At 36.1% G+C, this 26,653-nt stretch overlaps 1 protein-coding gene and 1 long non-coding RNA gene across 2 annotated transcripts in view; one reads left to right on the forward strand and one right to left on the reverse strand.

The window, feature by feature from the left end:
• The window catches only part of Sara (Smad anchor for receptor activation), a 71,436-nt gene extending 57,869 nt beyond the window's left edge, over nucleotides 1-13,567 (forward strand). The window contains exons 13-14 of the mRNA XM_089096605.1: nucleotides 3,003-3,285; nucleotides 13,286-13,567. Coding sequence (XP_088952731.1) covers nucleotides 3,003-3,285; nucleotides 13,286-13,441 — 439 coding nt within the window. The 3' untranslated portion in view covers nucleotides 13,442-13,567. The remainder of the gene's footprint in view (nucleotides 1-3,002; nucleotides 3,286-13,285) is intronic.
• LOC148946794 (uncharacterized) lies at nucleotides 1,702-25,347 on the reverse strand. The gene is made up of 3 exons (XR_016142401.1): nucleotides 25,113-25,347; nucleotides 14,702-14,927; nucleotides 1,702-2,249 (listed from the first exon to the last, which is right to left on the reverse strand). It is a non-coding gene; the product is annotated as an uncharacterized LOC148946794 (long non-coding RNA).
• Nucleotides 25,348-26,653: the final 1,306 nt, after the last annotated feature.

Below are 26,653 nucleotides of genomic sequence, written 5' to 3' on the forward strand. Positions count from 1 at the left end.
CACCCGACTATAGAAGAAACTGAACTTTTACCAGTTTTGCGGCTTTGGGATCTCCTAGGTTAAAATTGATCCAAGCCCCCAAAAAAAACCCAAGGAAAAATTTAAAAGTATGCAAGTTACCGGTTTGACATTAGTATACCTGTTGCATTAATTTCACCTCGAGAAAAAATGTCCAGAATATTGAGATGTTTTTTATCCTTATCAAACAGCTCGTGGTAATGAACTGTAACTAAGGAGCGACCCGGCTCAACAATAACCGAAACTCTGAAAAAAGAATTTTGATATCAATAGATACATCAAAAGAATAAGATTTTTATGCTGATATCAAATATATACGTTTCATCAAGTTTAGTCATACCCACTAAAAGTTACGTGCCTGAGAGAATTTGCCTGATTTTCGAAAGAAAGGGGGAAACGCCTCCTATAAGTCATAGAACTTTAATGAAAATCATAGCGTCAGATTCAGCGTATCAGAGAACCCTACTGTATAGGTTTAAACCCCTATCTGGAAAAATGTGGAATTTTGTATTTTTTGCCAGAAGAAAGATAACGGATGCATGTTTATTTGTTGTTGTTTTTTTTTTTTTTTCAGGGGTGATCGTACCGACGCAGTGGTCCTAGAATGTCGTGAGAGCACTCATTCGAACAGAAATTAAAAATTCTTGTGCCCTTTTTAAGTGACCATAAAAAATGGAGGGCAACTAGACCCCTTCCCAAGCTCATTTTTTCCCCTAATTCACCCGATCAAAATTTTGAGATATGTCTTTGAGGATGACCTAACCCCCCACAGTCTCCGGGGTAAGGGCTGCGAGTATGAACTTTGCCCAATGTTTTCATATAGTACTGGTTATTGGGAAGTATACAGACGTTTTCAGGGGGGATTTTTTCTGGTAGTGGGGGGGGGTTGATCGGGGGTTACATGGGAGGAAGTTTTCTTGGGGGCAGGGACATCGCTACGAAGGGGGCGTTGGATTTCTCAGCATTATTTGAAAAAACGATCAGAAATTAAATAAAAATAAAAAAAAGTTTTCAACTGAAAAACTTTTCAACATCAAAACTTAAAACAAAAAGAAACTATCATGTATATGATTGGGTTCGACCCTAGTCAATACCTCGCTCTTTACGCTAAAGTTTTTTTTAGTAATTTCATAAAAGCTATTTATTCTAATTAACGGCCTTTGTGATTAAGGGACCATTCTTAAAGAATTGGAAAAAATTCGAACTTTAGCGTAAAGAGCGAGTTATTGACCAGGGGGACGAATTCCTCTAATACACGAAATAAAAATATACGAATATAGAAGTTCGTTATGTAAGTTAATTCGGAAGTTTATGTATAATTATTACTAATATAAACGTTCGTAAATGAAATCGAACAACTTTCGAGAAAGCCATTTAACCAAAAAAAGTAAAATTAATATGCAAATTTTGTTTTGATTATTCATGTACGGTGAGCCAAAATCAAAACCTGCATTAATTCAAAAACGTTCAGAAATCAAATAAAAAACATCAAGTGTTTTAACTGAAACTAAGGAGCGACATTAAAACTAAAAAAAGAACAGAAATTATTCCGTATATGAAAGGGGCTGTCTCCTCCTCAACGTCTCACTCTTTACACTAAATTTTGACTCTTTCTCATAACTCTATTTTTTGAAACGATAAAAACTTTAGCGTAAAGAGCGAAGCGTTGAGGAGGGGACAGCCCCTTTCATATACGGACTAATTTCTGTTCGTTTTGAGTTTTGATGTCGCCCCTTACTTCCAGTTAAAAAAAAACTTGTTTTTTTATTATTTGAATTTATATACATATTGAATGTGGTTCACTGCATTCTTTAAGGACTTGATCAAGCTAATAATGAAAAACAGAATAACTAAAAATAGGATAGCCAACGTTTATTCTTCTTTAGCTGTGTCGTAGCCAAATTGTTTCTTTCCTTGTTTTCCTTTGTTTAGTGCTAATCTTTTTTTCTTTTTATGGGGTATCCTTATGATGTTAAAAAGCTCCGAGTCAAATGTGTGCTTTGAAATAAAAGAAAGAAAAAAAGTAACTTAATCACTTTGGTGTGCTAGAGAATAAATTAACAGACATTCTTATTTTGCCACTGATGCTACCAGGTGATGGGGTTCCCGAGCGAGGCATCCTTTAATTTCTGTCAAAAGAGCTCCAATGGTTGTGTACGTAAACATGGATAGCTACTATAACCAATGGCAACCAATAAAGCAGTCAATGCCACCATGAACCTTGTTATGACCTAGAAAAATTGAAACAGTTGAAAACCTGAAGGAACAACTTGTGAAAAATTAAGGGGATGTGATTCTATACAGAGAGTTTAAAAAGTTTTTTTTGTCATATCTAAAGTATTCGAACAGGTTTGGGAGTACATAAAAATATCGTTCGTACATAAATTCGGTATGTATTTTGTTTTCTTTCTTTAGCCAACTGACCTCACAGTGGCCTACACTATAAATTCAATACTTTTTCCTGTGATTTTTTTTCTCCCAAAGGATACTTATTCTGTCTTAATTTCTAGTGTTTTGGTTTGCTTTTTTGCTCTTGCTAGATATTTTCTTTCCTATTTTGCTTGCTTTTTAAATTAGAATTCAAAAAAGGTGTATATGAAAGCATTCGAAATAAAACAAATTTTCCTTTGGAAACGCTTTCAATAATGCTGGCTTTTATTAAAATTGGAAAATAAAGAGAGAATATTAATAGGGCGCCGTTTCTAATGATTCTTTACTTGCCTTAATCCTTATTCGCCATAAGTATTGTAATATTTCTTTTTCTATATCTGTGTCAATCTGGGTCGGTTTTGTTTACATGAGCCAAGTTCATAACATCTTCTTGTTTGATTATTTGGAGATGCTGATGCGTAATTTCCATGCGATCCCAGGCCGTGTACCAGCTGAGATTCAACCCGGGCTCTATTACCAAACAGAGATCATGATCACTGTGCTACCACAGGGTTACGTTTTACAACATAATTTAAATTTTGTGTCATTTCTAGGGTAATAAGCCCCATCGATAACATGTCACTGGCTGGCAAACAATCAACAAAAGTTCGGTCTGGCATGGAGCTTCAGTGCAATAAAAAAGCAATTAGATGGAATGACTTGTATATCATCCAAAGAGACAAAGAGGGTTCTGTCTCATCGTCACCGCCTCAGCTCTCAAAGAGTTGCGAAGCAATTGCTAATTCAACTTGCAGTGCTCTTTCAAAGCATTTAGACAGCTTGTCAGAGGCTGGACTTTCTTTGATGGCTGTTCGATTCACCCTAGACTCAGCTGAAGTAGGTTCATTTCTTCAAGTTTGCTGCTGTTCACATTTAAAGGGTTTTTTTTCTTGTCGGGTATGGTGGAGCAGTCTTTTCTGGTGTATATGATATTTAGAGTTTTTTAAGGTGGGGGGGGGGTCACTTTTATAACTACGATTAAGCAATCTAAAGAGGGAGAAAAAATGTCGAAAGTGAGTGAACAATTTGTTAAAAATTAAAACAAGCTGAGCAAGTGCTAGTTTACAAATTTGGATATGGTACTCCGTTTAATAGCTATGTTCTAGTACATGCATAAGCTAATAATTTACCTTATTCTCTGTAATGCTCTAAAAATCTATGGCTTTGTTTCAATTAATTGTTCCAAGTTCTCGTCGTATAGATATCTTTATTCTCATTCTTAATTTATCTGGTAATTGTTCACTGGTCTTAAAAATTGAGCGAAGTATGTGGTACAGACATAGCCATTCAACTCCAGGACATCAGATCTTGGCTATTATTACGTTATAAGGAACCATTTACTTTCTTGTTTCTATACAGAGAGCTGTATGTTCAAAGGGCGAGAGGCTTAACCTTCTCTTACAAGAACTATTAAATTGCTGTATAGATTGAATTAATTTTAATTCCATTTCTACCATCTTCAATTCAAATTTCCTCAGTTCAAAGTGCACGTACGGGGGCTATGGATATTTAAAACTGACTGTACTGCCTGGCTGAAGTACCGAAGACATCAAAATCAAAATATTTTTGCCTCCTTGGCCCTTCTTAGGTCTATTCATACTTTAAATCTGTTTTTTTTTTAGATTTTTTTTTTTGGGGGGGGGGGGAATATTAAAATGACGAAGTTTTTAGGGTATTACCACACTTTTGGAATAAAGTGTATTCCAGTGTATACAGTTTTTCTTGTACGCTCATAAATAAGCTGAACTATGTTAGCTACAAACTTTAAAATCTACACAGAAAAAAAAACTGTGAGAATATCAAAACTAAAAAAACAACACAAGACTGGAAAGACTATGTTTGCATAAGAACCGATTAAGGGTTAGAGGCCTAAGCTGTCTATCGTAGCGAGTAAAAGCAGATGACATTATTCTATATTTGCAAGAGTTGAAGGCTTGAGCCTTGCCCGAGCGGCCCGCGAGATGTCGTCCGCAGGGTGCAGAGATTGGTGACCAAAAATCAGTTCATTTGCTAGCAATAGTATGTTTTAAGTTGTCTTATCTCTCTCAATAGCTACCTGCCATTATGACTCTATATCCGTCCTATTATCACCTATTGTGTTTTGCAAGCCTCCCATATTAATCAGGTCGAACTTTGTGTTATCGCCTTGTGTTATTCCCGCTGTGTTTATTATATCCATTTTAAGAGCATTAAAGTTCCCACTTGGATTAATCGTTTTGCCATCTTCCTTCGTTTGAAATGCAATTCTCTTTGATACACCTGTTAATCCACTTCTAATTTCTTTGCAAAATCCATATAATCCTGACAAGATTTAATATATTCTGGTGACGCTTTGACTCTTGTTTTGTGATTTGATCATAGCAAAAAAGTTGATTGAAAAACTATAACCCGCTGTTTTAGCTGTTTCACATTCGTCTTCAGCTCTGTCAATATTCAGCTCTTTCTTCATTGTCTGCTTTAAACGTATCACCTGATTTGATATTGTCTTGTGCCAAAACATATATGTAGCTGCACTTCTGTAGAAACTGTCATAAAATTTTAATGAATTCTTTTTTATTAGATTTAAAATGGAACCCTTATCCTTTTGTCTCAGTAACGACAGCATCAGAAAGAAAAGTAAACCAGTGTGAATTTTAGATATCACCTTCTCTTTTATTGTTTATTAATTTAAAAAACTTTTTCCACAAAATAAGTTTTCCAAAGAAAAGTAGAGAACTCCATTAAACAAAAATTGAGCAAAAATAAAATCAAATAATCTACCAAGCGTGAAACTACCACAAATCAGCATCGATAAATAAAACAAACTCAAAACGAGCAGAAATTAACATAAGTTGGGTGCGAAACCCCTATGCCTTCCCAAGGCCAGAAAAAAATTTGCACTTTACTGAAAAAAATATAAATGTTTTTACCTTTATAACTTTAATAAATCAAATAATATTAACATTTTGATTACTAAATATCAGAGTATGTATATTAAACAGACAATGCACATTCATTTGTATTTTTTCAGTAAAGTGCAAATTTTGTTCTGGCCTTGGGAAGGCATAGAAGTTTTGCGCCCAACTTATGTTAATTTATGCTCGTTTTGAGTTTGACTCGGTTAATTATTGTAATTTCTGTTCGTTTTGGGTTTCATTTATTTATCAATGCTGATTTGTGGCAGTTTCACGCCTGGTAGATTATTTGATTTTATTTTCGCTCATTTTTTGTTTAATTGAGTTCTTACTTTTCTTTGAAAAACTTATTTTGTGGAAAAAGTTTTTTAAATTAATTTCTGTTCGTTTTATATTGACATAGTCTTTTCAGGAAAAAGAAAATAATACTTTAAATCTTTTCGTTTTTTAAGACTTTATAGTTTGGCCTGCTATGGTCTAAACAACAACAACAAAACAAAAATAATACATTATACCCACTTCGATCCTTACTATAAAAATGTCAAGCCTTCCAATCACTTTCGACTATTAAAAAGGGCACTAGGCCTTTCGATTTCCAATCGAATGAGCCCTTTTGGAAACGACAACGCTTTCTATAGACACCTTATATGCCCCCAGGGCATAAATTACAACCCTTACCCCAAGTTCTGTTAGGGTGGTTGTTATCCTCTGAGACCGCAATTCCAGAACTTTCAACTACGTTAAACAACATGGCTATCTCAAAATTTTGATTGGATTTGTTTGGGGAAATGGTGGGCATGAAAGGGGTGTTAGTTGCCTTCCAATAACTTTCGACTATTAAAAAGGGCACAAGCCACTCTAATTTCCAATTGAATGAGCGCTTTTCGAAGTTTCCACGACAATTTCTTCGATACAAAGTGTCCTGCTCTAAAGGAAAAAATTAATAAATAAGACATTGTGCCAACATCGTTCTTATATGCCCCCAGGCATAACTTAAAACCCTTGCCCTGATGGTTGTGGGAGAGTGTCCTCCTCTTTACTTAGTCCCCGTTTCTTGTCTCGTTCTCGAGTGTCCCCGTTCTTTACTTAGGCCGCGTGATCGTGCTGCCTATAATTTATACAGCAACTTTCTATATGAACCTTATATGCCCCCAAGGTATAACTTACCACCCTTGCACTGAGGGCTCTGAGGGGGTTATCATCCTAAAAGACCTAATTTCCAGAACTTTCATCTACGTTGAACAAAATGGATATCTCAAAATTTTGATTGGATGTGTTTTGGAAAATGGTGGGCATGATAGGGGCGTTAATCGCTATCCAATCACTTTCAACTATTAAAAAAGGCACTAGCCCTTTCAATTTCCAAATGAATGAGCCCTTTTTAAGTTTCTACAAGAACGCTTTCAATAAAAACTTTATATGCCCCAGGGCATAACTTACAACCCTTGCCCAGAGGGCTATGGGGGAGGGGTTGTCATCCTTAAAAACCTAATTTCCAAAACTACCAACGAACTTTCAACAAGGTCGATTAAAATGGCTATTACAAATTTTTGATTGGATATGTAATGGGGAATGGTGGGCATGAGAAGGGGGTTTGTTGCTATCCAATCATTTGTGACTATTAAAAAGGACACTATCCCTTTGGGGCAACTAAAGCCCCTCTCACGCCCACAAGCCCTCTCACGCAAGGGTTTTAGTTATGCCCCGGGGGCATATAAGGTTTATATAGAAAGTTGTTGTATAAATCATAGGCAAAATTTTGATTGGATGTGTTTTGGAAAATTTTGGGCGTGATAGGGGCGTTAGTCACTATCCAATCACTTTCAACTATTAAAAAAGACATTAGCCCTTTCAATTTCAAATTGAATGAGCCCTTTTTAAGTTTCTACGACAACGCTTTCAATAAAAACCTTATATGCCCCGAGGGTATCACTTAAAACCCTTGCCCCGAGGGTTGTGGGGGACTGTCCTCCTCAAAAATATATTTTCTATCTGGAAATCAACTACGCTGAACAAAATGGCTATCTCAAAATTGTCATTGGATGTGATTGGGGGAATGATGGGCGTGTGGGAGGGGGGGGCTAGTTGCCCTCCAATCACTTTCGACTATTAAAAAGGGTACTAACCCTTTGAATTTCAAATCGAATGATTTTTTTTGAAGTTTCTACGACAATGCCTTCTTTAAAAACCTTATATGCCCCCAGGGCATAACTTAAAACCCTTGCCCCGAGGATTGTGGGGGAGTGTCCTCCTCAAAAACATATTTTCTATCTGGAAATCAACTACGCTGAACAAAATGGCTATCTAATAATTTTTATTGAATGCGTTTGGAGGAATGATGGGCTTGGGGGGGGGGGGCTAGGTGGCTTCCAATCACTTTCGACTAATAAAAAGGGCACTAGCCCTTTGAATTTCCAATCGAATGAGCCTTTTTTGAAGTTTCTGGGGTATTTGGATGTATACTGGATGTATTTGGGGGAATGATTGGCGTGGGGGGGGGGGCTAGTTGCCCTCCAATCATTTCAGACTATTAAAAAAGGCACTAGAACTCTTACTTTCCAATTGAATGAGCCCCTTTTGAAGGCTGACATGCCCTATTGGGAATTAGCATTAACACAGTGCATTTTTATTTAATCTTATGGCAACATTTAGTTTTTAAACATAAGGTAAAATGGGTGGGTGGGCGTGGTAGGGGGATTAGTTTTCCCCCAATCACTTTCGACTATTAAAATGGGCATCAGCCCTTTCTATTTTCAATTGAATGAGCCCTTTTCGAAGTTTCTATGACAACTCCTTCGATACAAAGTGCCCTGGTCTAAACAACAACAAAATAATACATTATACCCACATCGATCTTTAGTATAAAAATTTCAAGACTTCCAATCACTTTTGACTATTAAAAAGGGCACTAAGCCTTTCGATTTCCAATCGAATGAGCCTTTTTTGAGTTTCTGCGACAACACTTCCTATAAGCACCTTATATGCCCCCAGGGCATAAATTACAACTCTTACCCTAAGGGCTGTGGGGGTGGTTGTCATCCTCTAAGACCTAATTTCCAGAACTTTCATTTACGTTCAACAAAATTGCTATCTCAAAATTTTGATTGGATGTGTCTGGGAAAATGGTGGGCGTGAAGGGGTGTTAGTCTTTCTCCAATCACTTTCAACTATTAAAAAAGGCACTAGCCCTTTCAATTTACAATCAAATGAGCCCTTTTGAAAATTTTACGACAAAACTTTCAATAAAAACTTTATTTGCCCCCAGAAGATATCTTACAACCCTCGACCTGAGGGTGGGGGGGGGGTTGTCATGCTCAAATACCGAAATTCCAGAATTTTCTACTACGTTGAATAAAATGGCTATCGGAAAATTTTGATTGGATGTGTTTGGGGGAATGGTGGCCGTCAGAGGGGGGTTATTTACCCTCCAATCACTTTCAACTATTATAAAGGGCACTAGCCCTCTCAATTTCCAATTGAATGAGCCCCTTTGGAAGTTTTTACGACAACTCTATCATTAAAAACCTTATATGCCCCCAGGGTATACCTTACAACCTTTATCTTGGGGACAGGGGGGGGTTTGTCATCCTTCAATACGTAATTTCCAGAACTTTCAACTACGTTGAACAAAATGGCTATCTCTAAACTTTGATTGAATGTGTTTGGGGAAATGGAGGGCGTGAGAGGGGGTTAATTACTCTCCAATCACTGTCGACTATTAAAAGGGCAATATCCCTTTCAATTTTCAATTGAATGAGCCCTTTTGGATGTTTTTATAACATCGCTTTCAATAAAAACCTTACATGCTCCCAGGGCATAACTTAAAACCCTTGCCCTGAGGGTTGTAGGGGGGATGGGTTGTCATCCTTAAAGACCTAATTTCAAAAACTTTCAACTGCGTTGAATAAAATGGCTATCTAAAAATTTTGATTGGATGTGTTTGGGGAAATGGTGGGCCTGAGAGGGGGGTTAGTTGCCCTCCGATCACTTATGAATCTTAAAAAGGGTACCAGCCCTTTCAATTTTCTATCAAGAGAGCCCATTTTCAAGTTTCTACGACAAAAATGTCATTAAGAATCTTATATGCCCCCAGGGCATAATTTATAACCCTGGCTCTGAAGACTGTGGGGGGGAGTGTCCTGCACAAAGGTATAATTTCCTGAACTTTAAACTGCATTGAAGAAAATTGCTATCTCAAAATTTTGATTGGATGTATTTGGGTAAATGGTGGGCGTGGAAGGGGTGTTAGTTGCTTTCCAATCACTTTTGACTATCAAAACGGGCACTAGCCATTTGAATTTCCAATCAAGTGAGCCCTTTTTAAAGATTCTACGACGACACGTTCAGTAAAAACCTTATATGTCCCCAGGGCATAACTTGCAACCCTTGCCCTGAGGGCTGTGGGGGAGGGTCCTCCTCAAAAACATAATTTCTATCTGGAAATCCACAACACTGAACAAAATGGCAATCTAAAAATTTTTATTGGATGTGTTTGAGGAAAAAGTGGGCGAGAGAGGGGGGTTAGTTGCCCTCAAATCACTTTCGACTATTAAAAAGGGCACTAGACCTTTGAATTTCCAATCGAATGAGCCCTTTTTCAAGTTTCTTCGATAAAGATTTCAATACAAACTTATATGCCCCCAGGGCATAACTTGTAACCCTTGCCCTGAAGACTGTGAGGGAAGTGTACTGCTAAAAGATATAAATTTCTGAACTTTAACTCTGTGGAACAATATGGCCACTTAAAAATTTGGATTGGAAGTGATGTGTTTGGGAAAATGGTGGGCGTTGAAGTGGTGTTAGTGGCCTTCGAAATACTTTCGACTTTTAAAAAGGGCACAAGCCCTTTCAATTTCTAATCGAATGAGCCCTTTTTGAAGTTTCTATGACAACGCTTTCTATAAAAACTGTATCTGCTCCCAGGGCATAACTTCAATCCTTGTCCTAAGGGTTGTGAGGGGGTTGTCATCCTCAAAGACCTAATTTCCAGAATTTTAAACTACGTTGAACAAAATGGCTATCTCAAAATTTTGATTGGGTGTGTTTGGGGAAGAGTTGGGCGTGAGAGGGGGGTTAGTTACCGTCCAATCACTTTCAACTATTATAAAGGGCACTAGCTCTTTGAATTTCCAATCGAATGAGCCTTTTTTGAAGTTTCTATGACAACACCTTCTATAAAAACCATATATACCCCCAGGGCATAACTTAAAACTCTTGCCCCGAGGGTTGTAGGGGATTGTCCTCCTCAAAAACATATTTTCTATCGGGAAATCAACTTCGTTGAACAAAATGGCTATCTCAAAATTTTGATTCGATGTGTTTGGGGGAATGATGTGTGTGTGTGGGGGGGGGGGCTAGTTGCTCTCCAATCACTTCCGACTATTAAAACGGGCACTAGCCCTTTGAATTTCCAATCGAATGAGCCTTTTTTGAAGTTTCTACGACAACGCCTTATATACAAATTATATATGCCCCCAGGGCATAACTTATAAACCCTTGCCCTGAGGGTTGTGGGGGAGTGTCCTCGTCAAAAATATATTTTCTATCTGGAAATCAACTACGCTGAACAAAATGGCTATCTCAAAAGTTTGATTGGCTGTGTTTAGGGGGATGATCGGCTTAGGGGAGGGGAGGGGGCAATTTTCCCTCAAATCACTTACGACTATTAAAAAGGGCACTAGCTCTTTTAATTTCTAATCGAATGAACTTTTTTTAAAGTTTCTACGACAACACCTTCTATAAAAAAAACCTTATATGCCCCCAGGGCATAACTTGAAACCCTTGCCCCGAGGATTTTGGGGGAGTGTCGTCCTTAAAAATATATTTTCTATGTGGAAATAAACTATGTTTAACAAAATTGATATTTCAAAATTTTTAGTGTATGTATTTGGGGGAATGACTAGCGTGGTGGGGGGACAGTTGCCCTCCAATCACTTTTGACTATTAAAAATGGCACTAGGTAACCCAATTTCAAATCGAGTGAATCCTTTTGGAAGTTTCTACGACAGCTCTTTCGATACGAAGTGCCCGGGTGTGAAGAAAAAAAACACATTGTGCCCACATCGTTCTTTACTTAGGCAGCGCGGCAGCGCTAGAGCGCTGCCTATGAAAGACAAAATCATAAAAAAAAATCACGATTAAAAAAAATGATACAGAAATAGAGCATCAAATTCCCTCACAGGCTCAATTCCTTTTATGGTTACTTTCTTAGAAAGGCTTAGGGAAAAATTAGCCTACTTTAAATACAACATAACGTGTTAATGTTTGAAGGTGCACCCGTCCAAGAGTGCTGCCAAGAAAATTTTTCAAGGAAGGAGGGGAGGGGAAGTACTACTGGGAGCTATTTTTGCCAAGATTTAAACTGGAGTGTTCTTTTTGTGCATTTTTATACGTCCTATTGTATGGATGTGGTACATTCCTTAACCCCTAGCCCCTCTCTTCATGGCCTCCATGTGCTTATCTTTTGCTTTGAAAGGTTGTTAAGAAATGAACTATCAACAAATACCTTATTTTAAACCACCTGTCAAGCTTCATTCAGCACTTACAGGACAATGTAGTCAACTGAGGATGACAATAAAGCTATAATTACTTGCAATTTGAAATGAGAAGCTCTTTTATATTGCACTAAATTATACTTAAAAAGAAATATCTCAATAATCTTTGATGTGATGGATAGTTTTAGAATAGTTTGTTTAAAAACTATATGGTTAACCCTTTATAATCTTCTTTTCTTCCTGAATATGTGCACATTTATGAACAAAAGGAAATAGCAGAGTTTTTGTAGGTGTATGAAAAGACAATAACAAATATATGAAAGATTCAAAAACAAAACTAAATCTTAAGGCTCTTAGATGTGTTTTAGTGAAAATTTTTACCAAATGAAAATATTTGAAAATGTCAGAAAATTTTCTGAAATAATTTAACGTTCATTGGTATGTTTGAAGAACTATAGGGGACACTTGGTGAAGAACGATGGGCCTCTGTGTACTTATTTTCTTTTGACCACTTCGTGTGGAAGAAGGGGTGGTCTTAGAAACTTGGAAAAGGGTTAATTCACATTGAAATTGGAGGTTCTAGTGCTCTTTTTAAAGGTTTGAAAGGAATTGGATTAAGTAAGATGTATTTTTTCCACAAAAAAATTATTTTATGGGTATATTTTATGTATTATAATTACTTGATAAAGGGGACAATACCCTAACAAAAACTTAATAAAGGGTAATGATGGTCCACATTCGTTTTATGATCATTTAAAAGAAAAGACAGAAACAGATTCTGTACGGCATTAACTCACAATTCAGAAATCCCTTTCAACCAGAAATGGAAAGCTTAATGTAGGGTCAATTTCTGAAATTGAATTGGATTGCCCTATGGCATAGGACGGCAGTACATTGCGTAGATATACTTGAGAGATGCATCTTTCGGAAGAAGAGTTAAGCGTTTGATGCCCATTCATTGGTTATAACGCGTTCAATATCATTATGTTTTGTTTGTCATCTAGTATTCCTTTATCATAGAAATGCATTACTTCATGTGTATTAAAAAATGTTGATTATGCAATGTTCTTTTTCAATTCTATTTCTATTTAATTTAATTTCTATTTCTATTTAATTTCTAGTTCTATTTAAATGTTCTTTTTAAATTTGGTTTCTAAATTCGTTTCAACGTATCATTATTTTAAAAATTATTTATGCTCACACACTGATAATTTCAATAAATGTTTAAAGGTCAAGGGAAATTTAGTCAATGGAAAACCTACCATCTAAATATAAAGAAGAGAATATTGAATCAATCAGTGGCTATTTTTGGGTTCTGGTTTCATCCAGGATGCATTTTCGGTTTATTTCCATCTGTCTCTTTTTGCGTGTTTCTGTGAGTTCGTTAGTAAGTAGGTTATCAGTGTCCGCTTTTATTGTACTTTAACTTCACATTGAATTTTTTTTCAGCCTGAGTATACTGCAGGGAGTTGCGGAGAGGCCCTTCCATCAGCTTACACTAGCGACTTGGATACCAATCTGATACCCGTGATGCTTACTGAATCACAGAAATTTGAAGGGAAATTTGTTGTTGAGTTGTGGTTTTATATAGTTAATAAGGATTAGAATATTTTATTGAATATTTTATTGTATCTATTTATAGTTGCTTTTAAAGTTGAAATCTAGACTTTCTTGAAAGATGCTGTCTTTAGGACCTGGATTGAATAAGTGCGGGGTCCGCTTGGATTTTTTTTCGTGGGGTCCTCTCTATGTATTAAATATTTAATTAAACATACCTGCATAGTAGTTTACGTACGTAAAGTAGTTCAAGTACGTAATACAAAATCTATCTAATTTAGAACTATCTCAATTAAATTCAACAAATTTGACATTAACTTTTACGGTCATCTGTTCTATATATTATAAAATATATATTATATAATAATAAGCACGTTAATAAATCTCATCCAGCAATGTGAACTTCAAATAAATATATTTTTAATCATTTAAATAGCTCATAATTTATCCCTCATTGTCAAAAACAATTTGCATTAAATTTCAAAACCTTTTTTTTTTGTTCATTTTGATGGCAACGCGGGACCCTTTCAAATGTGGGGCCTGATCGCCCTGACCGCTCAAATCGCCCTTTATCTAGTCCTGGCTATCATAACTTGTAATTTGAATAACGTGTGGCAAAGGAAATGACAAACCGTTCGTTTCGGGCTTATAGACCCCCAAGTGAGTTAATAGTGGAAAACAAAGGGAAATATCTTCCTTATCATATCCACTCATGAGGCACTGCCAGTTAGCCTGAAAAACAATGGAAACAGAAGAGAATTGGGCGTCTGACGCAAATACATAAGTTTTTATCACGGTCAGTGTGCTAGCAAAGATTAAGTAGACAGCAATTTGACTGCCATAATTGTTTACTCCCTGTAGAACGGATGCTCGTAAAAAGTTGAGAGAGATCATTTGGTCACAAAATTAGTTGATGTCTTGGTAGCACCAACGAAAAAAGAAGGGTTGGAATAGCCGTGCTAGAAGTAATAGTCATGAAAATAGTGAAACGCTGAAAAAAAAACTAGAAAATTGTTTAAAAATACTTCAAGTCGTTAGAAGGGATCAGGTCCCACTGCTTCCTTTCTTTCATACGGTCTTCGTTTTTTATCGCTTCTTTCAGCGGGACTTTAGGGTAGAGTCTTGGTTCTTGCTATAAGTACATTTGTAGGCCAAAACATCGACAGTCTCTAGGCTAATTTAAACAAAGAATGTCCTTTGGGAGAGGGGATTCAAAATAAAGAATAAAAACTCTTTGAAATTAGTGCCTCGGACAGTGTTAGATGAGGAGTTCAATAAATAAGAAAATATAAACCCTGGTTTGCTTACATGGATTCTGTTCTTAGTGACGTACTTAAAGTTTGCAATGGTGGGAGTTTAGTCTAATCTTTGATTCATCCTAGCTACGTATTTATTGTTCAGTTTGACCTTCTGTCGATTTGGTGGCTCCTGCAATATATTTAGATGTCTCCTTTATCTATCTATCGTCGGAACAATACGTGTTACCAGGTGAAACTCATATAACCATTTCAACGGCCAACTTGTAGCCAATGAGCTAAAATAATACAGAGAAAGAATTAAATTTAAATTAGTAAATAGCAAGTTCTTAAAATGAGATATTAAAATGGAAAACGGCGTACAAATCTTTGTTTTTTTCGGGGGGGGGGATTATCTTTCCGTAAATTAGATAAAAAAAAGACATGTCTTGATGCTATGTACAGCAAAAACATCCTGGGAGGGTGTAAAGAGGGAGGCTTTGAGTAGAGTGGGATGGAGGGGGGCATGCGTAGCTGTGTCGGCCTCAGGTGGCTTGGTGCTGCGGTGAATTATTAGTAGTAGCAGTATGTACAGTTAGTGTATAAAGTTGTTAGAACATCTAAATTCTACTTATTTGTTATCGGTGTATTAAATTCATTCTATTCTTTCTAAGTGTTGTCCAAATCTTAACTATGTTTTGAGTATATGAATCAGGCTAGGATCGATACGGACAGTGTAGTAATGTTGTAAAACAAATCATTGATTTATAGGCAATCTTTATCATATTGAACAAATTCTTTGTTTTTTTCGAAAAATGTATTAATTTTTTAGGGTTGTAGAGTTTACGGCCTCTTTAAAAAAAACTTTTAAGGGGAGGGGGAATGGGTTCGTACAAATTACAAGAAAAAAAATGGAAGAAAATATCGATATGCTCTCTGTCAAATATTTTTGTTGTTTCACTGTCAAATAGAAACATTTGTTCCTGTTGAACTGTTATTTGCACGTTAAGAAAATGCAGACATGTTAGCAGGAAGGGTGGCTTAGAAGTCATGTAAAACTACATGAGTCCAAAACAATGGTGCCCCCCTCTCTATCTGACAGTCTCTTGAAGTTTTCATAGATTGCAGTAGATATTTAAAGTATATTTTATTAATCAAGTTGATGTTGTATATAGTACTGTATATGTATGCTATGCTTTTAAGTCCTGTTTATCTAAATTTTTGCTACTTATTTTCAGTCAATGAAATCTATTTCGGTGTTTCAAGATGTTATCTAAATCTTTTTCTTTTTTTTGAGTATATAACTCAGGGTATCAAATTGGTATCAAAAGTATAGTAATGTTAAAAACATATCAATAATCTTAAGGCTCAATTTTATCATATAAAAAGTTTTCGGTGTCTTTCGATAAATTTACTTAAATCTTCTACGGCTCCTGTGCCTTTATAATCTATACCCGCGTTGTCTCCCTTCCTGAAAAGTGTTATTTAAAAAAAAACTATCAATTTGTATGCTTTCAAGTTGATTAGCAAGTATATCAATCTTAGGAATTACGAGCTACTTTTATTTTTGTTTTTTTTCAGCAAGGTGTTCAAAAACAGGAATCGTAAAACACCCCTGGGCTGTACGGCGAGAGGGGAATCATCCCGTTCCTGAATCCAGGAATCGTTATTGCGGAGAGGGAATAGCTCGGGCTATAAAACTAGACTAGGACAATAAACAACGGGACATAAAACAAGACTCAGCCTAGAAAAGGCTGAAGTTTATTATTAAGAACAGACTGTAGGAAGGCACTCATAGTTTCTAGAGCAAGACTGAATTTTTGTGGTCTGTATCTTGTAATATCTGTTACATATACACGAACTAATCTTATTGTTGGGTATTCAGAGTGTTTAGCACCGAAAACTGCAGCGAAAAAATTTTCTTTTTGTGTATCGTAAATCAGAAACACTACTTGTCTTTTAAACAGAGCAGCGAGTTGCTTAGCCGCTTGATGAGTTTGATTATACTGCTCAGAGGTCTTTAAGACGAAAATAACAAAGTGATATTCATCACCCCCAGTGAAAATACTAGAGACTCCTTAACATAAATCAAAAACCAATGACAAAGATTCTCTGTTAATAAAGGATTTCATTGTCTTCAATGAATGATTTGGCGTCGTTTATATTTTTCAAGCTAGTTGCAATTTGTCCAGTATTTTGTTTTAAGCCAATCAACGATCATTCATGACCTTCCACCTCTTGTGTAATATATTGGACCTTTGGTTGTGAAGTTTTCGAATAGCATTAATGTAGGATAGCCTGTGATTTAATATTTCCAAGCAAAATACTCTTTATGTGAGGCGTCAAGTTTTGTAAATTCCCTTGATGATCCCTCAGCAGTCAATTTCTGGGCAGTTTGATATATTCCGGCGCTAATTTCTGGCAATAGCCATGCATATGATCGTAAAAATTGACTAAAATGTAATGATAGGACTCAATGAACTTGGTAAAATTTTAATGGTTCAAAACAATTACTTCTGCTTCTTTATGTACTATACTGTCCTCCAGGGGCGTAGCTCCAGCATTTTATTACGGAGGGGGGGGAGGGCCAAAAGGGGCCCATATCCAGATAGTCAAGGAGCATGGGCTATGTAATAATTTTTTTCCAAATCGGGGGTTGGGGGTGGGGCTGCCCACTTTTGCCCCCCTCCCCTGAAACGATGCCCCTGCTGTCCTCTCCCTTCACTATTTCCAAGAGCCACTAAACTATTTACTCTGAGGTAGTTCCACCGGTATAATATAATGGCTGGCCATTTTTGAATAGTTTTAATGGTTCATACACTGAAATACAATATCTATTGAAAATATCTAGTTCTACATCCGTGTTGATTTCTCCAAGTCTTATTGATGATCCCGGAGTAGCCAATTTCTGTGCAGCTTTGGTATATCCTGGGGCTTAATTATTGCAATGGCTGCACCAAGGAGCGCAAAATATGACTAAAACGTATTGATTAGACGCGATAAGTTGATCAAAGTTGTTCAGGATCAAGGATAATGACACTGTCTCCTTTTTGGTTGTCATCTTTGCAAATGAGAAAGATGAGTGCAGCATAGATGCTGCACTAATAAAATAAAATAATATAATCTATTGTTTAAATGATTGTTCTCTCACAGAATCATCATTATTCACAATAAACATTATTCAATACAAATTTGTTTTTTTCTATTTTACACTGTGATTTTCAATTTTTGTTAAAGCACTAGTTTCAAATCTATCCAATAAGTTGATTATTGAAGTCTATATTGTGTTTAATGGCTATATAGATTTTGATTTATAACTTGAAAAGAAACTTTGAACACGTTGAAAATTGTCAAATTTTGTAATGTCAATGGCAAACAATGCAATGCTTTTATTTTACCTTTAAAAGTCCCTGCAGTGCTATTAGTATTCTCTTTTTCCGAGTTTTTGTTTTATCTTTAACTTTTGTTACAAAACATGAAATTAGAGGAATATAGAATTTATTTATTCAGCTAGGTATAATGGGGTGTATAGGCAGAGAATAAGACTTTACATGAATAAGGAATCTTTAAATCTTGTTTAGCTTAGGAATGTGCTTCTAGTTTCACAGCCAAGACAAAAACCACGAAGGATCAGTCATGTGCTGCCGTAGAGCTGAATGATGGATATAACAGTGACTCAGATAAATTTTACATTCAGTTACAGGAACAAGAAGAAAGATGTCAGTGAAAAATGTGGGATTTCTTTAATGCACTGTCGGATACAAATAGAGGTCCGTATTACTCCACCTTAGGCCGGTTTGGCTCATGGAAGGAAAAAGCAATGGTAATAGGCTGTAGTTATGCTATTGGTGCAACAGCCTATTTATGACCAATATGGTATTTGGTCATAAAATGTCCCAAAGTTTATATGGGACTCATAATGGTAAAACAGCCAGTCTTATTGGTTACTAGCTTTGTTGAAAGTTTCATCCCAGTAGGTCTGTCCAATCCAAACATATTGTTTATTTTTATTAATCAAAAAAACTTTTTGCAAAAAATAAGTTTTTCAAAAAAGAGTAAAGAACTCCATTAAACCAAAAATGAAAAAAAAAGAATCGAATAATCTACCAAGCATACAACTACCACAAATCAATGTCAATAAATGAATGAAACAATAACAAACAGAAATTAATATAAATAACAGAGTCAAACTCTAAACGAGCAGAAATTATTATGAATATGATTTTAAACCCAAAGTTTTCTACAAGATAGAATTTAATTTGTACTTTATTGAAAAAATTCTACTGAATTTGTTGAAAAAAATGTGTATTGCCAGTTTAATGTGCATATGTTGATGTTCATTCATTACAATCTTAATTAATTTTTGATTTCTTAAAGTTATGAAAGTGAAAACACTTAAAACTTTTAAAACATTTAAGATTTAAATAAAAACCTTATATGCCCCCAGCGCATAACCTACAACCTTAGCCCTGAGGGCTCTGGGGGGAGTGTCATCCTCAAAGACCTAATTTACAGAACTTTCAACTACGTTGAACAAAATGGCTATCTGAAAATGTTGATTGGAAGTGTTCGGAAAAATGGTGGGCGTGAGAGGGGGGCTAATTACCCTCCAATCACTTTCAACTATTAAAATGGGCACTAGACCGTTTCTGAACCGTTCTAGACAGTTTCTGCGATAAAGCTATGTATAAATACCTTAAATTCCCCCAGGGCATAACCTACAACCTTTGTCCTGGGGGCTCTTGGGGTTTTGTCATCCTTAAATACATAATTTTCAGACTTTTCAACCACCTTGAACAAAATGGCTATCTCAAAACTTTGATTGAATGTGTTTGGGGAAATGGTGGGCGTGAGAGAGGGGTTAGTCGCTCTCCATTCACTTTCGACTATAAAAAAGGGGACTAGCCCTTTCAATTTCCAATCAAATGAGCCCTTTTTGAAGTTTCTACGACAAAATTTATATAGAAACCATATATGACCCCAGGGCATAACTTACAACCCTTGAACTGAGGGTTGGGGGGGAAGGGTTGTCATCCTCAAAGACCTATTTTTCAGAACTTTTAACTACGCTGAACAAAATGAATATCTCAAAATTTTGATTGGATGTGTTTGGAGAAAGGGTGGGCGCGAGAGGGGGGATAAATGCCCTTCAATCACTTTCGAATATTAAAAAGGGCACTAACCCTTTCCATTTCCAATCAAATTAGCCCTTTTTGAAGTTTCTACGACAACATTTTCTATAAAAACCTTACATGCCCCCAGGGCATAACTTACAACCCTTGCCCTGAGGGCTGTGGGGGAGGTGTCATCCTCAAAGACCTAATTTCCATAACTTTTAACTACGTTGAAAAAAATGGCTATCTCAAAATTTGGATTGTGTGTGTTTTGGGGAAATGGTGGGCGTGAGAGGGGGGTTAGTTGCCCTCCAATTACATTCGACTATTAAAAAGGGCACTAGCCATTTTAATTTCCAATCGAATGAAGTTTCGACGACAACACTTTCTATAAAATCTTATATGCCCCCAGGGCATAACTTACAACCCTTGCCCTGAAGGCTGTGGTGCAGGGGGTTGTTATCCTTAAAGACCTAATTTCCAAACTTTTCAACTGTGTTGAAAAAAATGGCTATCTAAAAATTGTGATTGGATGTGTTTGGGGAAAAGGTGGGCGTAAGAGGTTGGTTAGTTACCCTCCAATCATTTTTGACTTATAAAAAGGGCACAAGCCATTTCAATTTCCAATCGAATGAGCCCTTTTTGAATTTTCTGCGACAACGCTTTCTATGAAAACCTTATATGCCCCCAGGGCATAACTTACAACCCTTGCCCTGAGGGTTGTGGGGGGGGGGGTTGTCATCCTCAAAGACCAAATTTCCAGAACTTTCAGCTATGTTGAAAAAAATTGCTATCTCAAAATTTTGATTGGATGTGTTTGGGGAAAAGGTTGGCGTGAGAAAGGGGTTAGTAGCCCTCTCATTCCTTTTGACTATTAAAAAGGGCACTAGCCCTTTGAATTTCAAATCGAATGAGCCCTTTTTGAAGTTTCTACGACAAAGCTTTCTATAAAAATCTTATATGCCCCCAGGGCATAACTTACAACCGTTGCCATGAGGGTTGTGGGGGCAGTGTCCTCCTCAAAATTTCTATGTGGAAATCAACTACGTTGAACAAAATGGCTATCTCAAAATTTTGATTGGATGTGTTTGGGGAATTGGTGGGCGTGGACAGGGTGTTAGTTGCCTTCCAGTCACTTTCGACTATTAAAAAGGGCACTACCCATTACAATTTCCAATCGAATGAGCTCTTTTCGAAGTTTCTACGACAACTCCTTCGATACAAAGTGCCCTAGTCTAGAAAAAAAAAAAAAATAAACAACACATTGTGCCAACGTCGTTCTTTACTTAGGCAGCGCTATTGCTCTGCCTACGATTATCCAGGAAGTGTTTGAGCGTAATTTAAACGTGATATCAGCTGTTATGGAGGGCTCGTCCACATAATCTAAAGAGCGATACCTACTAGAAAATAGGTTAAAAAATTGAGATTCGTCACAACTGTAGAAGGATGAAGGATGGCCTTTTAGCGACTAGCTGGTAATTTTTACTGATTGAAATGGGTGATATTGCTGCTAAAAGCACTTGTATTTTTGTTTTTTACTGACTGAGACTAATATTTTTCCACTAATTTTACGTGATATATTTGCATCAGCCGATTTACCCTAATAAAAAATAGGAGCAGTAGATCCCCCTCGGTTATTGCGCTCAAGCTTTTTAGTGCTTTGAAAAGGCCTGTGATTCCAATTCATCGGCCTTGTGTTTCATCAGTAATTCTTGCTTAGGAAATAATTTAGAGAAAATTTAGAATAGAATTTTTGTGTTAGTCAAAGTTTTCGATGAATATTGGATTTGCTCTTGTTATTTTTGCAGATAGTTGCAGATAAAATCAGGATTGTAGCGGTAGGGAAAAAGTTCAGGGCTAGTCTGCTATTTTCCAGTTCCCTTCCTCCTTCTCCCGTCTCTGCAGGTGCGGTCACGTTGAATTAATTTGGGTTTAAAATGAGTTATCACTCAAATATTTCTTGTAAAACACCCTCCTCTTCTACTAAACTTAAAGAATTTTCAATAGTGTTCCTAGCTGCATTTATAACTTTCCTCCCTAAGAACAACACAGGCCAAACAAAAATATTCATATTTCTTTGACGTTGTAACATTCAAAGTTGTAATTCTATATTATTTAAATCATTGAAACTTATTATAGCCACAGGAAAAGCAATGGTGCCTGCTAGATATGGAAAACTCTATGGGTCATCAACGTCCAGAATGAATGGAGGTGTTTTTCAGCCAGAAAAAGCCCACCAAACTAACAAACTCAGAAAATGTATCTGTCAATAAGAGTTCAGTGTAAATACCATGTCGTTTACTAGGCGATAATTCCCGCGAGAGATCAAGACAAGATCTTTTATTGACAAAATACATGATAAATAATTTTCTAAACTGGTGAAGGGGGAGCTGGGCTCGATGTGTCGGCCATAAACAGAGATAAGAAACTGCCAAAATAACAAATAAGTATATCAATAAAAAAACATACAAGGTAGGAGATAACAGAGGAGGCCACCCCAGCGCGAGAACACCACAACAAAATTCATATAAATATCTATTATTCATCAATCCCAACATCCAGACAAGGAACTATTTTTGAAATATGCTTTTGAAAGAAAATCGGCTCTTAAAACTTGGGAACGTTTCTACTAAATTCAGTTTATTTACAATATGAGGAATCTGGTATTTGATTGAGAATCTATCTCTCTCTGAATGGGGGAAGGTGATACTTCTTGGAGCTGAAGTGGTGGGCAGGAGAAGTTCGAGTCTCAATTATACCCAAATCATGGAAATATTTTTCTGAAGATTGAATATAATTATACTACATTACTATATGCAGGTCTTTCAGTTGTTCGAGATTAAGTATATTGAGAAAAACATATAAAGTATATATAAACATATAATATATAAACATATAATAAGACTATGTTAGTCTTATTAAGAGCCTTATATTATAAGGCTCTTAATAGTCTTTCATTTGTCATGGTATCGATAACTTTTACATATAATTATAATCCTCGAAAAAAAAACAAGCAAGTACAGTTTTCAATAAAGCGCTAGTCTTAGGATCCCACAGGTATTGAAAAATATCACAAGTTAGTGTTAAGTCTCCAAAACCCATGTCCCGGGGGTAGGAAACACAGAATTAAGTGATTATAGAATTTATTTACTCAGGCAGGAACAAAGGTGTATGTAGGCAGGGAGCAAGGTTCATGATCAATAAGGAAGCTGCTAAGTCTTGCTTAGATTGGGAAGGTATTAATAAAAGGACGCTAGTTGCTTATTTTACGACTAAAAAGTGCAAAATATGACTCATTGTAGTATGTACTACTGTAAAGCACAATAGAAGTAACACACAGTAGCGAACTATTTCTCCATACATGACACAGATTTCATAGCGCGCAATTTGGGAAGTTTCCCGTTCCGTCAGAGCCATAGTTTCAGTTGCTACTTAATTTTCCATCGGAAAAATTTTCATTGCGCGTGCGCGAAGGCTGGTTCATGAAGCTTGTGTGGTTCTAGATGTGCGTCAAAAATATTCAATGGAGAGTATAGGACTTATTGCTATTGTATATTACCTCTACTATGCTGTAAAGCAAAACCGACTGATCTAAACAGGCTACTAGTGAAAGGGAAATCCTAATCGTGTGGCCTCACAGTGGCGTCAGAGTGAACGAGTTTGGCTATTCGGAACCACGATTGTATGCGACGCTGCTGGGTGAAATTGAGGAGTGACAATTAATAACACGGGTATTAGAGGTAAAGGCCTAGATCTAATAAAATCTTACCTGCAAGGTCGAAAAACTCAGGTAGAAATAAATGGGCACCTTTCAAGCCATATTGTTATTGATGATAATGGAGTCCCCCAGGGATCAGTATTAGGGCCATTACTATTTTTGATTTACATATATGACCTTCCGAGGTTTTTACCCCAAGATAGTAGCTTAGCATTAATTTTTGCAGATGATACGGCAGTGACAGTAAAAGCTAAGACCTCATCTTTGTTGGTTGAGAAAATGGTGACAGGAGTGAAATCTTTGAATTAATGGTTTGCATGTAACTCCCTAGCTCCGAACTTTTCTAAAATTGAATTCATGATTTTTGGGCGGCCACAGCGGGCAGTAAATAAAATTACCATAGATGAGTTAATTGTAAACCAAAGTAGGATAAAAAGAGTAAATTCATTTCGCTACCTTGGGATTATTCTCGATGAGCTTTTATCTTTCCATAAGCATTGTGATTATTTGAGATTGAAACTTGCCCATAACTTAGGTTTAAGAGCCAATTTTAAGAGCCAATTTAAGAGCAATTAGGTTTAATAACCAAGTTTTAAGAGCCGATTTTCTTTCAAAAAGCATATTTCAAAAATAGTTCTTTGTCTGGATTTTGGAATTGATGAATAATAGATATTTATATGAATTTTGTTGTGGTGTTCTCGCGCTGGGATGGCCTCCTCTGTTATCTCCTACCTTGTATGTTTTTTTTTATTGATATACTTATTAGATTGATTCTAATATACTTATTAGATATTTTTATTGATATACTTAGATTGAAACAAGTGTTTCCTTTTTCCATCCTTAAAGTTTTATACCAATCTCTAATTGAATCATATCTTAATTATTGCCCTGTAATCTATCTCAAGAAATTTATGGTCCATCGGCAACCATTTCAGATAATTCAAAATAAGGCCATTAGAATTCTGGGCACTTTTGTTCATCGCCCAGTGAGACTTCAAAATCTCTCGGAAACCCGAACTTTATATGTTTTTCTCAATATACTTAATCTCGAACAACTGAAAGACCTGCATATAGTAATGTAGTATAATTATATTCAATCTTCAGAAAAATATTTCCATGATTTGGGTATAATTGAGACTCGAACTTCTCCTGCCCACCACTTCAGCTCCAAGAAGTATCACCTTCCCCATTCAGAGAGAGATAGATTCTCAATCAAATACCAGATTCCTCATATTGTAAATAAACTGAATTTAGTAGAAACGTTCCAAAGTTTTAAGAGCCGATTTTCTTTCAAAAAGCATATTTCAAAAATAGTTCTTTGTCTGGATGTTGGAATTGATGAATAATAGATATTTATATGAATTTTGTTGTGGTGTTCTCGCGCTGGGGTGGCCTGCTCAAAACCTTATTTCTGAAATCTCTCTAATTTTGCCAAAGTTAAGAATTTATATTGTCCTATGATAGTGAAACTCAAATACCTTAAATGACTTGTTGGTAACAAACTTCGTTTTATTTACAGAACCTAAAAAACTTCACGGCAAAAGAAATGCTAATCTAAGCTGTCCATTTTTTACCTGATTTTTGTGTTTGAGTCATCTACAACCTGAAAAAAAAGAAAACCCTTACCTTCTAAAACAAAAGAAAAGTCTCACCTTAATTGAAAAGATAGGAATCCTAATCAGCAAAAGCGCGCCAAAATTCAAAAACAGCTTCGAACCGAAAGTACAAAATCTGACTAAACCAAATAAAGTCGGGATTAGCTCAGAAGTTAAAACTGGTTTTTAACACAGATCTCTAATAATAATAGCATCAATATTCTTGTATCAATTGAGACTCATAGGAAATAGAGATAACACATGCAAATTGTGATGTTTTTATTTTTCTTAGTCAATTATCACTGCCTCCGATATCGTTTTGCGTAATTCTCCGTGTGACAACCATTGGCACTGTTTCAAATGTCCTGGAATTGAGCTTGTCTAGGTGTAAATAACAACAAAGTTCTTCTTTTTGTTTCTGACAAAAACTCATGTGGTGGTATTCCTAATGGGGATTAGGGGCTAAATTCACTTACCAATGATAGTAAGACCTTCGGACAAAATCTCATAATTATTCCATCATGGCGAGTATTTTTCATATCATTGGCCGGTTTATGAGCTTTTCAGCTTCTCTTTAAAATCTAGTCCTCTCCCCAAAATTTACCACTTCAAAAACATTTTAGGTTCTTAAAAAATTATGGTACTTGGGCATTATATGGGCCTTTCTAAAAAGTCAAGTTTGATTAATGCTAATGAAATAAAATGAAATAGGATGAATATAAAATAGTTTATAAACAAATTTGGGCTATATATTTGCACATTAGTGGGGGGGGGGGGGGTAAAGCAAAGCATGTATTATACACGTAACCCAACCTAACCTAGGTACCTTTTTCTCCCCCTAAACCCCAAAAAACTACAGTTTAAATATCGTAAACGCATTGAAAAACCACGCTATGCATTGCATTAATCTATAGCGGTCTCTTGAATTAACCCGTTAAAAACGGGGTTTTCGTGACTGGTTTCCTTGTAAAGACCCATATAGGGCCCAAGTACCAAATTTTTTTTTGTTCTTAATTAAAACGAAATGAAAATAGAGGTAAACAGGTGCAGTTTTTTTTAACAAGAGTTTATACGTTTATAGGTTTACAGGGTTGTACGTTTATAGGGTACGTTTATAGGGTTATACGTTAAGTTTATAGTTTTTTTACGTTTCGTTTATTCTAGGTTAGTTTTTTTTCTTCTTTTTCTTCTCTTTTCTTTCCCTTTGACAAAGTCTTCTGACGTGAAGCCGAAATGTGTGAAGTTTTATTACTATCAGTTGCAAAAAAAAAATTTTGGTGTTTTCTATTCTTTACTTAGAAAATAATACCCGTTTTTCTCTGTCATATTTTCAATTCCTTGCAACTCTAAATAAACGATAGTGCTGCTAAGAAATCACTTTTCATCCGTAAAATATCTAACATATTTTCAGCCCTATCCTACAACATTTTATGCTGTATGGACAGAGAATGAAAACAACAAAACATTGGAAGATTGGCTAAGGCATTTTCGCGGAATGCGTTTTTGCAAAGTTTTCACATAAGGGGAGTAATCGAGTATTTTCCCCTCCTTCTTGTATTTTTATTTGGACGGCTGAACATGTAAGGATACCTACTATC

This window comes from Artemia sp. Qi Xiang Cuo, chromosome 11 (genome assembly GCF_049724085.1).
Source record: "Artemia sp. Qi Xiang Cuo chromosome 11, ASM4972408v1, whole genome shotgun sequence".
NCBI classification, from domain to species: Eukaryota; Metazoa; Arthropoda; class Branchiopoda; order Anostraca; family Artemiidae; genus Artemia; species Artemia sp. Qi Xiang Cuo.